The sequence below is a fragment of the Coregonus lavaretus genome (assembly GCF_964263955.1).
Source record: "Coregonus lavaretus genome assembly, chromosome: 10".
Classification (NCBI taxonomy): Eukaryota; Metazoa; Chordata; class Actinopteri; order Salmoniformes; family Salmonidae; genus Coregonus; species Coregonus lavaretus.
The window spans coordinates 32948175-32962835 of NC_139997.1; the positions used below are offsets into that span (position 1 = coordinate 32948175).

The 14661-nt window shown below is 41.0% G+C and overlaps 1 protein-coding gene across 1 annotated transcript in view; it reads left to right on the forward strand.

Moving 5' to 3' along the window:
- LOC311135612 (UV radiation resistance-associated gene protein-like) overlaps positions 1-14661 on the forward strand; it is a 152957-nt gene that overhangs the window by 20571 nt on the left and 117725 nt on the right. The window contains exons 4-6 of the mRNA XM_084169625.1: positions 2674-2835; positions 2999-3073; positions 3188-3273. Coding sequence (XP_084025751.1) covers positions 2674-2835; positions 2999-3073; positions 3188-3273 — 323 coding nt within the window. The remainder of the gene's footprint in view (positions 1-2673; positions 2836-2998; positions 3074-3187; positions 3274-14661) is intronic.

The window sequence follows — 14661 nt, forward strand, 5'->3', positions numbered from 1 at the left end:
ATTAAATAGTACCCGCAAAACACCAGTCTCAACGTCAACAGTGAAGAGGCGACTCCGGGATGCTGACCTAGGCAGAGTTGCAAAGAAAAAGCCATATCTCAGACTGGCCAATAAAAATAAAATATAAAGATGGGCAAAAGAACACTGGACAGAGGAAGATTGGAAAAAAGTGTTATGGACAGACGAATCGAAGTTTGAGGTGTTCGGATCACAAAGAACATTTGTGAGAAGCAGACCAAATGAAAAGATGCTGAAGGAGTGCTTGATGCCATCTGTCAAGCATGGTGGAGGCAATGTGATGGTCTGGGGGTGCTTTGGTGGTGGTAAAGTGGGAGATTTGTACAGGGTAAATGGGATCTTGAAGAAGGAAGGATATCACTCCATTTTGCAACGCCATGCCATACCCTGTGGACAGCGCTTGATTGGAGCCAATTTCCTCCTACAACAGGACAATGACCCAAAGCACAGCTCCAAACTATGCAAGAACTATTTAGGGAAGAAGCAGTCATCTGGTATTCTGTCTATAATAGAGTGGCCAGCACAGTCACCGGATCTCAACCCTGTTGAGCTGTTGTGGGAGCAGCTTGACCGTATGGTACGTAATAAGTGCCCATCAAGTCAATCCAACTTGTGGGAGGTGCTTCAGGAAGCATGGGGTGAAATCTCTTCAGATTACCCCAACAAATTGACAACTAGAATGCCAAAGGTCTGCAAGGCTGTAATTGCTGCAAATGGAGGACACAATTATTATTTATATTAAAAATCATTATTTCTAACCTTGTCAATGACTACATTTCCTATGCATTTTGCTATATTTCCTATTCAAACTCATTTCATGTATGTTTTCATGGAAAACAAGGACATTTCTAAGTGACCCCAAACTTTTGAACGGTAGTGTATGTCACAACAGGTCTAAAGATATGTCATGACAGTGTTATGACCATATTATGACAGGTTATGACAAGTTGTCAGCTGTTATGACATATGGTTATGGTGTCAAGTAAAGTGTTACCTATGTTTTTTCTAAATAAGCTTTGTTGTACAATTTAAAGGTCAAATGCACTGCATTTCAAGCAGTCAACAATAATCTAATGAATTCAGGGCTTGTGAAATTATACATAGGCTAAATATAAGCCTTCCACAACCATAAGACCCACAAATAATGTAATTGTTTTATCAAAATAGCTTTTTTGCAATAATCAGCCATCTGGATTTCAAGTCTGTCTATGAAAATGCCCTTTTAAGTTACACATTTAAATAGAACCATGCATAATGTACATTCACTAATAATGTGTACCTTCTTGTAGCAGGCATTATTTATGAGACCTGCTAACACCGGTCTCCTGAACAATCTCTCAAGCACAAGCCCACGTGCTAGTGAGTAGCCAGCTAATATTTATATTTCAAGTTTAGCCAACTTGGATCTATTTGCCAGCTAACAAGGTAGCTAGAACAGTTGAATTGTTATAAACACACCCTTCTGTCCATCTCCAACTGTTTGAACAGCATGCTAGCCTGTCTACTTTGTTCAGATGTTGAAATCAAGTGGCCTACCTTGTTTCTCAGAATGAGAACGAGTTTCCAATTCCTTACATAATTGTGTTTTATGCTTATTGCACATTTATAAAACAGACTAGACGGCTAGTGTAACAGTCTTTGGCTAAAATGCTGCCAGTGGTACATGGTACCGCAATGCCACGTGCAACAAACTGAGCATTCATTTTCCAGAACCAATGTTCATTGATACTAACATTTTAGTAGTTGGAAGTGATGCAGACAATTACATTGATAGAAGATACAATCTATCTGCAATATTAAGCTGATCCATTCCCCCCGAAAAAAAAAAAAAAAATAATAATAATAATAATAATAATTTTAGTAGTGTCTGTTCTGCACGCAATTTGAGGAGTTAAAGGTTAACTTCTCCTATATTACAGTAAAATAATGTCTCAATATGTTTTGGTGTCCATATGACCGATTTCTGTTGGACCCAAACCTCAAATGCAAATAGTGAGTTGAAACCGCTTGCCAGAGAGGAAGAAGTGATCTCTCGTCTTTGTTGTTGTGAGTGGCAGGGGGAGGGGCTTGATGTGTGTGTAAATGAAAAGGTGCACACAGCACAGAAGGAGCGAAGGAGACGAGACCAAAAAGACAACATAAGAACAAGCGGACATAAACTCATGAAAATGAACAAAAATGAAAAACATTTGATTCTTGCAATACATGCATTTGGAATATCGCGCTAAAACATACTGTACATTCGAATTAATTTGATTTATCGCCCAGCCCTAGATTAGAGCAACCCAGAGCCCCGTCTGAAACCCTGGGAGACTTGGTGTTTTGTTGGACAAGATTGCCTTAATGATGACAAATCGCATCGGGATATTGATGTTGGATTTGTAAATATTTGTCCAGACTTTTGTAAGTGGGACAACAGATAAATGACAGTTAAATTAACATCCTGGTTCAGCACCATTTTGTGTGCTCAAGTCACTTTCACACACCCTACTGACACACATTATGTTTTGTCATTTGAACAAATTAAACACTTGGAACAAATGAAACACTTGGTTGTTTTCAGACGCAATATTAGTTGAACTAATCAAAATGTTCCATCTCAGTGGGATCATTCATTCAGCTGTGTAATCCCTTGTCTTGGCCTGTCTTTGTCAGAATCCAACATGGCGGAGCCTGGACTTCGGCATGCTGCCGGACCTCCTTGACACGTCTGTGTCCTGCTTCGTGGTGAGGATCTGGGGTGGCTGGGAGGAACAGTTCACACTCCTCATAGAGTGGAAGGTCAACCTGGATGGGCTCAGATACACAGGGCAGCAGGTCAGTGTGTAAACACACACACACACACACACTCATAAAATGTAGGCTACTTTGGGATGTATGCTGACTAGCATCCATACAGTCCGCAGTCATCCAGACAATAACAGCCTTTCTTTTGTTTTAATACAGACACACTAAATGCCACTGCTTTGTTCCTCCACAGATCCGCTCAAGGAATCCAAATGAGATCATATTTGGATTGAATGATGGCTACTATGCAGCTGACTTTGATCATAAGGTACTGCTGCCTTTGATCCAGGAATTATGTCCCTAATATAGACTATAGACATTCTATAATTAGTTTTTCTATGTTTGGTTTTGTTATTGTAAGGTTGAAATGTGCCTGTTTCAGGACCACTCTGAGAGGAAGACGAATAGTTTACTCCAGGTGGACCAGAGTTCAGTGAGGAACTCCTACAGTGTCTTCTCTCTGCTGAGGTGAAACAGACTGCACCCACCAAACACTCTCACACACAAGACGCTGGACAGTTAGCAGCATCTCCCATAGGACAATGTGTCCCGCTAATATGGAGTGATTTCAGTGCCAACATACATTTTATTTGAATTCCATAATTTTGAATTGGTATTAGGATATTGAATTTAACTTTCAAATCTTTGAATTTGTAATGCACAAATTGAATCATTTAATTCATAAATTGAACTTGTATTTCATCATTTGAAACTAAATTGAATGAATATTGCATTAATGTATTTATATATAAATTAGCATAGCACAGTGGAGATGTCATAATACCCATAAAACCTAGCGGTCAAGCAGGGAAATCGTTCCAATCGTTTTTCCATAATTCATTTTTCTCATAGGGGATTTTAGAAGAGATTTAGAGATTTGAAAATGCTAATTAGCATAAAAGTAGACATCATGCAAAACTACAAATCCCTGCGAGCTCTTGCACATCATCTCTAGCTGACACCTTTGCTAACAGGTGTTGTCAATTTAAAACTTGCACAAGACAATTCACAGAATTGTCAATTTTAAACAAATTTAGGCAATTTGTTCATTACTATATTTAACTAACATTAGATAGTTAATCCAGAGATTCTTACCTTTACCTCGATTCGGCGTTATTTATGATAGCCACATTAGCAGCTAATTAGCGTTTCATTTTGGGGGGGTAAATACAGGCGAATATATTTATAAAAATCCCCTTGTCCTAGAGCGATTTACATGATTATCAAAATGTCACTTTAGAGTAAGCCTACACGAAACCCCAGTTTCTAAAATCCCCCATGGGAAAAATGAATGGTGGAAAAACGATTGGAATCATTTCCCTGTTTGACCGCTAGGTACTGTGGGTATTATGACTCATACTGTGGTACTCTATATGGTAGATATTGCATTCATTGTCTGTGTATCAAGTTTTCAAACTATAATTTCAAGTTTATCAAAGTTTCATATATTCAACTTGTCAGATGCATCCAGAGACAACATCCTGGTACTTTGTCAGACAGGAAAGGTAGTTTCTGGCAGTTTCTGAAGCCAATGTGGCATGTTTAATTTATTTTCTTCCAATGAATTTGGCTCTAGCATTTGAACTGTTTTGGCTATGAGCTATTATGAATATATAAAACTTTGATTAACTTGAAATAATGGTTTGTTAACTTGATACACAGACAATGAATGCAATATTTACCATATTGAAACTGAATACACTACCAGTCAAAAGTTTGGACACACCTACTCATTCCAGGGTTTTTCTTTATTTGTACTATTTTTTATATTGTAGAATAATAGTGAAGACCTCAAAACTATTAAATAACATGTATGGAATCATGTAGTAAACAAAAAAAGTGTTAAACAAATCAAAATATATTTTATATTTGAGATTCTTCAAATAGCCACCCTTTGCCTTGATGACAGCTTTGCACACTCTTGGCATTCTCTCAACCAGCTTCACCTGGAATGCTTTTCCAACAGTCTTGAAGGAGTTCCCACATATGCTGAGTACTTGTTGGCTGCTTTTCCTTCACTCTGTCGTCCGACTCTTCCCAAACCATCTCAATTGGGTTGAGGTCAGGGGATTGTAGAGGCCAGGTCATCTGATGCAGCACTCCATCACTCTCCTTCTCGGTCAAATAGCCCTTACACAGCCTGGAGGTGTGTTGGGTCATTGTCCTGTTGAAAAACAAATGATAGTCCCACTAAGCCCAAACCAGATGGGATGGCGTATCGCTGTAGAATGCTGTGGTAGCCATGCTGATTAATTCTAAATAAATCACAGACAGTGTCACCAGCAAAGCACCATAACACCTCCTCCTCTGTGCTTTACGGTGGGAAATACACATGCGGATATCATCCGTTCACCCACATCGCGTCTCACAAAGACACGGCGGTTGGAACCAAAAATCTCCAATTTGGACTCCAGACCAAAGGACAAGTTTCCACCGGTCTAATATCCATTGCTTGTGTTTCTTGGCCCAAGCAAGTCTCTTCTTCTTATTGGTGTCCTTTAGTAGTGGTTTCTTTGCAGCAATTTGATCATGAAAGCCTGATTTACACAGTCTCCTCTGAACAGTTGATGTTGAGATGTCTGTGACTTGAACTCTGTGAAGCATTTATTTTGGGCTGCAATTTGAGGTGCAGTTAACTCTAAAGAACTTATCCTCTGCAGCAGAGGTAACTCTGGGTCTTCCTTTCCTGTGACGGTCCTCATGAGAGCCAGTTTCATCATAGCACTTGATGGTTTTTGCGACTGCACTTGAAGAAACTTTCAAAGTTCTTGAAATTTTTCGTATTGACTGACCTTCATGTCTTAAAGTAATGATGGACTGTTGTTTCTCTTTGCTAATTTGAGCTGTTCTTGCCATAATATGGACTTGGTATTTTACCAAATAGGGCTATCTTCTGTATACCACCCCTACCTTGTCACAACACAACTGATTGGCTCAAACACATTAAGATCGAAAGAAATTCCACAAATTAACTTTTAAGAAGGCACACCTGTTAATTGAAATGCATTCTAGGTGACTACCTCATGAAGCTGGTTGAGAGAATGCCAAGAGTGTGCAAAGCTGTCATCAAGGTAAAGGGTGGCTACTTTGAAGAATCTCAAATATTAAATATAATTTGATTTGTTTAACACTTTTTTGGTTACTACATGATTCCATATGTGTTATTTCATAGTTTTGATGTCTTCACTATTATTCTACAATGTAGAAAATAGTAAAAATAAAGAAAAACCCTGGAATGAGTAGGTGTGTCCAAACCTTTGACTGGTACTGTATATAAATATTCAATTTTAATTTTTAATTTTAAAACTGAATGCAATATTCATTCAATTCAGTTTCAAAACATGAAATACAAGTTAAATTTATGAATTAAATGATTCAATTAGTGCATTAAACATCCCAAAATATTAAATTCAAATAAATTCAATCCTAATAGAAATTCAAAATTATAAAATTCAAATACAATTTCTGTTCGCTCTGAAATCGCTCCATACACTATCCTCTTGGCTAGTACGCTCTTTGAATGCCCTTCTCATTACCAAGAGCATACTCTGCCTGTCTACAGGCCAGGGGCACAACTTCCTTTAGCTAACTGAAAGGATTGTAAATGCAAAGTATACTTATGGAAGCAACAGGATACAAAACAGAAAATATCCTTACACTGTCTGACCCCACTCATTACCTGCTCATAGACATTCTACTCTCAGTAACTAGCACAACACTCCCTTTCAACTGGAGATGACTTGGTAGCAGCTCTGCTGTTTTATCTAATCCTCATTCTAAACATTCTCTATTACTGTTTATCCTCACAGACTTTCTGTCATTATATATATTCTCCACGTTGTCCATAGAATGGCGCCAGGAAACTGCCTCAAACGCCTTTATTATCATGGTGTCTGTTTTTGTTCCCAAGTCACTGAGAGCTGCCAAAATTCCTGTCTGTAGTGTTTCTTGGACATAAAAGGACATACATATTGAAAGCTATAATCAAGTTAGTTAAATAAAGGCACCTTGTCATCATAATAATGTAACAGATGGATAATCCCATTAGAATTATCGGGTTTTAATATAGGAGATTAATGGCCATTCATACTTCTTCATTCCACAAGGGGGCGACAAACGATCACTTTTTGAGTTGGGAAAACTCTTGGCAGTTTAGTAAGGACTAGGGAGGCATGGTCCCAATTGCTGTTTTCTCTATGTTGACAAAACACATATCTGTTCTATATTTGAATGTGGCGTAATGTTAACACTACTTACAGGGTTTGAGCAGGACTTGCCTTGGGGAACACCACAGTCAATTAGGAGTTGGATCAAGCTAAATTTAATAACACTTTTGCACTGCACTGTAAAGGGTACAATGTTTTGGACTGTTTATGACAAGTTCCTATAGTTAGGCTACATTCATTAGTGGAGGATCTGTCCTCCTCCTCTTTTTACTCTTAGTCTTGAGTCGGAGGGTTCAAGAATAAAATATATACATTCCTTTATGTTATGCATCACTCCTGGCCCCAGCTTGAGGTGAACTGTACAGTGTCAGGATGAAGATTCCTTGAGCCCTAAGGGCTTCCTCTGCCCAATGACTGTTCTGCGTCTTCGCATTACTTGGGAAGAGAAAATGGTCTCCAGGGTACGTGAGTGATCTACACATACCAAAGTTTCACACCAGTGCTGAGCCAACAACACACACCATGAATAAAACAATTAATCACTCGCAGTATTTATGCACAGGCTTCTTTAGTTATTTAAGAGAAAATGGTGTCCCTACATATCAGAGAGGGTTGAATCCTATCGCTTTTTGGGCTCTGCTCAGTGCTGTTGAGTCCTACATTACTAAACTCCTTCTCCTGCTCTCTTTATCCCGGTGGGGCTCTGAGAAATTTAAAGCAGCTCCGTTGACACCCTCTCTCTTCTCTCCTCTCCTCCATGAGCCTGAGGCTCCTCTGCAGGCCTGGAGCCAGGCTGATAGAGGCTGATAGATGCTGATGTGATGGGGCTCATTGACTCTAACATGGCCTAGGTGTCTCTCCCTGCTCCCCTCTCTCTCTAGCGTAGACCTGGACAGGCTCTGGGTTGTGTCTTGGCTTCAGGCCGTGATGTGCTCACTGTTTAGGGCCTAGAGAGCCTTTAACAGTGATTCATCAGATACACCCCTATAGGAGTAGTATGTAGGCCAGACCACCACCCCCATGGCATGGGATTGCATAGACACTTCGGTTAGTTCTGAGTATGTTCATTTCTCTAAACTCTCATGTTCCGAGTTCTCACTCTGAGGTCTGGACTGGAGAGATGCCACAGGATTTTGTTAGTTCAGGAGCATAGATAGATGTGTGTACATAGCTGTATATATGTATGTATCTAGCAACTGAACTTTTATGTAGTGGCATGGAAAATACTGTAAATAACCTCTATGAACCGCTACTGCTGTAGTGATCATCATAGATTTAGTGAGGTACAAATGCTGTTTGTCAGTAGATATATAATAGGAGCATTGAAGCAGTGTGCAAGTGCTTTACACAACATGTATCCCTGCTGTTTCCAGTTAGCTATAGATCTAATCCAGAGTATATATACCAGACCGGTATACATCGTCCTCTGAAATAGTGATACACATACAGTCACAAAGGATCAACAACAGTCGCAACAAATACTGTAGCCTGCCTCGCGCGCTTTGTCTGAGCGTGAGAGCTGCTCAGTGCCTGGCTATGACCGGAATGGCTCTGATTCCCCTTTCCAAGAACACTTGATTGATGATGCAAATTTGTCAGTGAGCGATTCACTGTCGACTTGGCCCCGGTTTGTCGAGACCCCTAAGCCTACGGAGTGTGAAAAACAACATGGAATAGGGAACATGCGTTTGGATGGGCAGGCAGACAGAGGAGGCCTTACGTATCGTCAATCAGAGGAGGATTTACTTACTGGGAGAGGAGGGATGATATAGTGTACTGAGCCATTTCCAGTGTTTTCCGTAAGTACATGGAGTAGGCAGCCAAATAAAAAAAGTAGCCAGCCAGGGAGTTCTGGGCAGGGGAGGGGGAGAAACACACACAACAATGTAGAACAAGCTCTATTTTGGTGGCCTCTGGTACATTCTAATGCCTTAATTCCATCTGAAATACACAGTTAAATGATTTAATACTTTAATGACTTTACCTCCCAGATTGGTCAAATTAGTTTTGGTATTGAGAAGAAAGACATGACTTTACAATTAAAATAACTGAAAATGTATGAATTCAGTGTGCTAGTTGTTTTGGATATCGCCTAGGGCTGTTACGGTGACCGTATTACCGCCACACCAGTGGTCACGGGCCATGTAGGCAGTCAAATTCCACGTGACCGTTTAGTCTCGGTAATTAGGCTTCTCCAAGCTCTAATGCTGCTGATGGTCATTAGTAACCTACCAAACTTGCTAACTGCCTGGTACTCAGCACACTATTGTCCCTCTAATCACTCTGACATCAATGCAAATGTAATGAAAAATCTAAGCAAACACTTAATGAGCTCATTTCTAGTTTTGATGGCCTCTTAAAAAGAGGAGGATCCCATCCGCTTTCTATAGGCTCGGCCTACTATATTTATATCTCAACTTTCCTAATGTTAAGCACATTGTATGTTTTTTTTTCTTTTTTCTTTTTTGAATATATTTTTGATTTGTATTATTTATATTAATTAATACATGTAATTTTTTGTTGTACTTTTACCCCTTTTTCTCCCCAATTTCGTGATATCCAATTGGTAGTTACAGTCTCGTTCCATCGCTGCAACTCACCTACGGACTCGGGAGAGGCGAAGGTCGAGAGCCATGCGTCCTCCGAAACACAACCCTGCCAAGCCACACTGCTTCTTGACACACTTCTGGCTTAACCCGGAAGCCAGCCGCACTTAACCCTGAAGCCAGCCTCACCGTCCAGCTGGCGACCGTGTCAGCGTGCATGTGCCCAGCCCGCCACAGGAGTCACTAGAGCGCGATGGGACAAGGACATCCCATCCGGCCAAACCCTCCCCTCACCCGGACGACGCTTGGCCAATTGTGCGCTGCTTCATGGGTCTCCCGGTCTCAGCTGGCTGCGACACAGCCCGGGATCAAATCCTTAGACAGCTGCGCAACTCGGGAGGCCTCTTCAGCTTTTTAAAAAATAGGTAGCCAATTTGTTTTTAGCACTTTTATTTCCACGACTGATCAAAACTTGTTTTAACATGGTGCTCTCTTGTCCCCCTGCAGTAGACATATGGTGAGCAATATTTATTTATTTATTCTATTTCACCTTTATTTAACCAGGTAAGCCAGTTGAGAACAAGTTCTCATTTACAACTGTGACCTGGCCAAGATAAAGCAAAGCAGTGCGATTAAAAACAACAACACAGAGTTACATATGGGGTAAAACAAAACATAAAGTCAAAAATACAACAGAAAATATATATACAGTGTGTGCAAATGTAGCAAGTTATGGAGGTAAGGCAATAAATAGGCCATAGTGCAAAATAATTACAATTAGGATTAACACTGGAATGATAGATGTGCAAGAGATTATGTGCAAATAGAGATACTGGGGTGCAAATGAGCAAAATAAATAACAATATGGGGATGAGGTAGTTGGGTAGGCTAATTTCAGATGGGCTGTGTACAGGTGCAGTGATCGTTAAGGTGCTCTGACAATTGATGCTTAAAGTAAGTCTCCAGCTTCAGAGATTTTTGCAGTTCGTTCCAGTCAATGGCAGCAGAGAACTGGAAGGAATGGCGGCCAAAGGAGGTGTTGGCTTTGGGGATGACCAGTGAGATATACCTGCTCGAGCGCATGCTACGGGTGGGTGTTGCTATGGTGACCAATGAGCTAAGATAAGGAGGGGATTTTCCTAGCAGTGATTTATAGATGGCCTGGAGCCAGTGGGTTTGGCGACGAATATGTAGTGAGGACCAGCCAACAAGAGCGTACAGGCCACAGTGGTGGGTAGTATATGGGGCTTTGGTGACAAAACGGATGGCACTGTGAAAGACTACATCCAATTTGCTCAGTAGAGTGGTTGAGGCTATTTTGTAAATGACATCGCCGAAGTCAAGGATCGGTAGGATAGTCAGTTTTACGAGGGCATGTTTGGCAGCATGAGTGAAGGAGGCTTTGTTGCGAAATAGGAAGCCGATTCTAGATATAACTTTGGATTGGAGATGCTTAATGTGAGTCTGGAAGGATAGTTTACAGTCTAACCAGACACCTAGGTATTTGTAGTTGTCCACATACTCTAGGTCAGACCCGTCGAGAGTAGTGATTCTAGTCAGGTGGGCGGGTGGGTGTCAGCAGCGTTCGATTTGAAGAGCATGCATTTAGTTTTACTTGTGTTTAAGAGCAGTTGGAGGCTACGGAAGTAGTGTTGTATGACATTGAAGCTCGTTTGGAGGTTTGTTAACACAGTGTCCAATGAAGGGCCAGATGTATACAAAATGGTGTCGTCTGCATAGAGGTGGATCTGAGAATCACCGGCAGTAAGAGCGACATCATTGATATACACAGAGAAAAGAGTCGGCCCAAGAATTGAACCCTGTGGCACCCCCATAGAGACTGCCATAGGTCCAGACAACAGGCCCTCCGATTTGACACATTGAACTCTTTCTGAGAAGTAGTTGGTGAAGCAGGCGAGGCAGTCATTTGAGAAACCAAGGCTATTTAGTCTGCCAATAGGAATGCGGTGGTTGACAGAGTCGAAAGCCTTGGCCAGGTCGATGAAGACGGCTGCACAGTACTGTCTATTATCGATCGCGGTTATAATATCGTTTTAGGACCTTGAGCGTGGCTGAGGTGCATCCATGACCAGCTCGGAAACCGGATTGCATAGCGGAGAAGGTACGGTGTGATTCGAAATGGTCAGTGATCTGTTTGTTAACTTGGCTTTCAAAATCTTTCGAAAGGCAGGGCAGGATGGATATAGGTCTGTAACAGTTTGGATGTAGAGTGTCACCCCCTTTGAAGAGGGGGATGACCGCGGCAGCTTTCCAATCTTTGGGGATCTCAGACGTTACGAAAGAGTGGTTGAACAGGCTAGTAATAGGGGTTGCGACAATTTCGGCGGCTAATTTTAGAAGGAAAGGGTCCAGATTGTCTAGCCCAGATGATTTGTAGGGGTCCAGATTTTTCAGCTCTTTCAGAACATCAGCTGAGGTGTATTTAGAGGGTAAGTTAGTCAGGATGATATCTAAAGGGTGCCCATGTTTACAGATTTAGGGTTGTAGCTGGTAGGTTCCTTGATCATTTGTGTGAGATTGAGGGCATCTAGTTTGGATTGTAGGATGGCCGGTGTGTTAAGCATATCCCAATTTAGGTCACCAAGCAGTACGAACTCTGAGGATAAATGGGGGGCAATCAATTCACATATGGTGTCCAGGGCACAGCTGGGGGCTGAGGGGCGTCTGTAGCAAGCGGCAACAGTGAGAGACTTATTTCTGGAAAGGTGATTTTTAGAAGTAGGAGCTCAAACTGTTTGGGCACAGACCTGGATAGTATGATAGAGCTCTGCAGGCTATCTCTACAGTAGATTGCAATATGTTTGGAACATCGAATGACAATCGAATCGCAATACATATAGAATCGTGAGAATCGCAATACGTATCGTATTGGCACCTAGGTATTGTGATAATATCAAATAGTGAGGTCCCTAGCAATTCCCAGCCCTACCTACCAGTATGCAAATTAGGGAGCCAAATGAGGTTTGCGAACAACCCATCACTAGCCTATACTGACAAGTCACTTTAGCGATCTCTGGCATGTCTCGACATGGGCTTTGAATCCTAGGAAAATACAACCAAGATCTTTGGTCTACTTGTCCCGATTTTGATTTCCAGGACATATAACTACGTTGTATGATTAATGAATATCAAAGGGATAAAGGAGACTGACTTGTTTCAGTCAGTTCGACAACTTTTATAAACTAGTCAACAGTTGCTGTTCGGTCGTCAATCTAAGCACAGTAAATAGCCTATGTGCCCCAACTCTGTGACTGTATAGGCCTATGAAACACGCAAAATAAAATAAATTAATGTTCCACAAAACAATAATTAAGTGGATTTCAACTCATCATTACCACTTACATGGGACATGTAAATTCACTCACAGGAGACGATAAAGAAGCATCATGCTCTACCTTCATGAAAACAAATTTGACTGCAGCTGGGCCTGGGGGAGCAGATGGAGGGGAAAGCCAGGGAGAACAGTCAAGATGCACCAGGACCTGTGGGGCAGAGGGAGGGAAGAACCAGGTAGAACGACCAAGATGCTCCTGGAACCACCGATACAGGGTCATGTTTACAATTGGGAGTAGAGTAATGATAATTAACTTTTTGTTTCACCTAGATCTGTGGTTATATTAGAGGTAACTTCTACTTACTATCTCTGTCTTGGTGTATTGTACACAGGCCAAAGCAAATGTTGTAACAGGCAATACCTGCTCTGTTCTGTTCAAAATTAACTAGAAGTAGCAGGCAAGGTGATCCCCATCTCACCTCTGCTATTTTTATTGTATATATAATAATATAATAATATAATATGCCATTTAGCAGATGCTTTTATCCAAAGCGACTTACAGTCATGTACGCATACATATTTACGTATGGGTGGTCCCGGGGAATCGAACCCACTACCCTGGCGTTACAAGCGCCATGCTCTACCAATTGAGCTACAGAGATGTAGTCCCTGGCCCAGGCAATTTGACAATCAAATGAAATTACACCAATATCTCTCAATTCTGCGGATCACGTCATCTCATTATATGCCAATAATATCTCACTTTATCTAGACAATGTATCTCAATCCCTCCCAAAAGCTTTGAAGATGATAGACAAATTCAGCTCAAGTTCAAAAATAAATCTAACCAAATCTGCCCTACTGCCTCTCAAGACCCCGATGGAGGACTCCATCTCTACTTATGGAATCCCAATCCTTTCCCATTTTAAATATTTGTGAATAGATATACAGTATTTACTTCCATAGATAAAACAATTTCCAGAAACTTGAACAGAATGCTCAAATCAATTAAATTCGACCTCAGTAGATGGACTAATATCCCAGTTGCTTTAACCGGCCGAATATCTATTGTAAAAATGAATAGATTGCAACGGCTGAATTTCTGTAGTTCAATGCTTCCCTTGTCTCCCCCTTCTGGCTATTGGGATAAAATCCATAGTGCGGTTTCAAAATGTATATGGCAAGGTAAAATTAACAAACTTGCAAAGAGGGAAGACGTAGGAGGACTATCCGTACCAAACTTTAAATTGTATTTCCAGGCATTAGCATTTTGTCCTAAATTGGTTTCACATGATTATTCCGCCCCCTGGCTGAGTATAGAGAGAAATATGGTGTATCCTATTGCCTTGGAAGAGGTGGTCTTTACTGATATATCCCTTAAACAATGTAAACTACGCTTTGGTCCTATTATTGCGCATACGATTTCTATATGGCGCAAAATTGAAAAACAATGTAACTGGGAATCAAAATGACACCAAGGACACCAAGGAAATGTTTTACTGTTCACTGTGTCCCCTAAATCAGGTAGGCACATTCCTCCATATGATGTGGGAGTGCCCTGCAGTCAAATGAAAAGTAAAACAATTCATTTAGAAGTGCATGAATTTAAATATGAAATGCTTTGCATCTATTATGTTACTTAACAATGATAGCTCCTTTAATCTCTCAATCAGAGACGATTGCTGCTGGCAGGCAGCACGGCCCCAAAAAACATGTTGGCTCTTACATGGCAATCACCTCACTCTCTCCCAATTCACCAGTGGATACAGTTACTATTAGTGGTGGGTGACTGACGAGCAACCTTCATTGCTAGGGGGAGTGGGAAGGGGGGTGAGGGGTTTGGATGGAA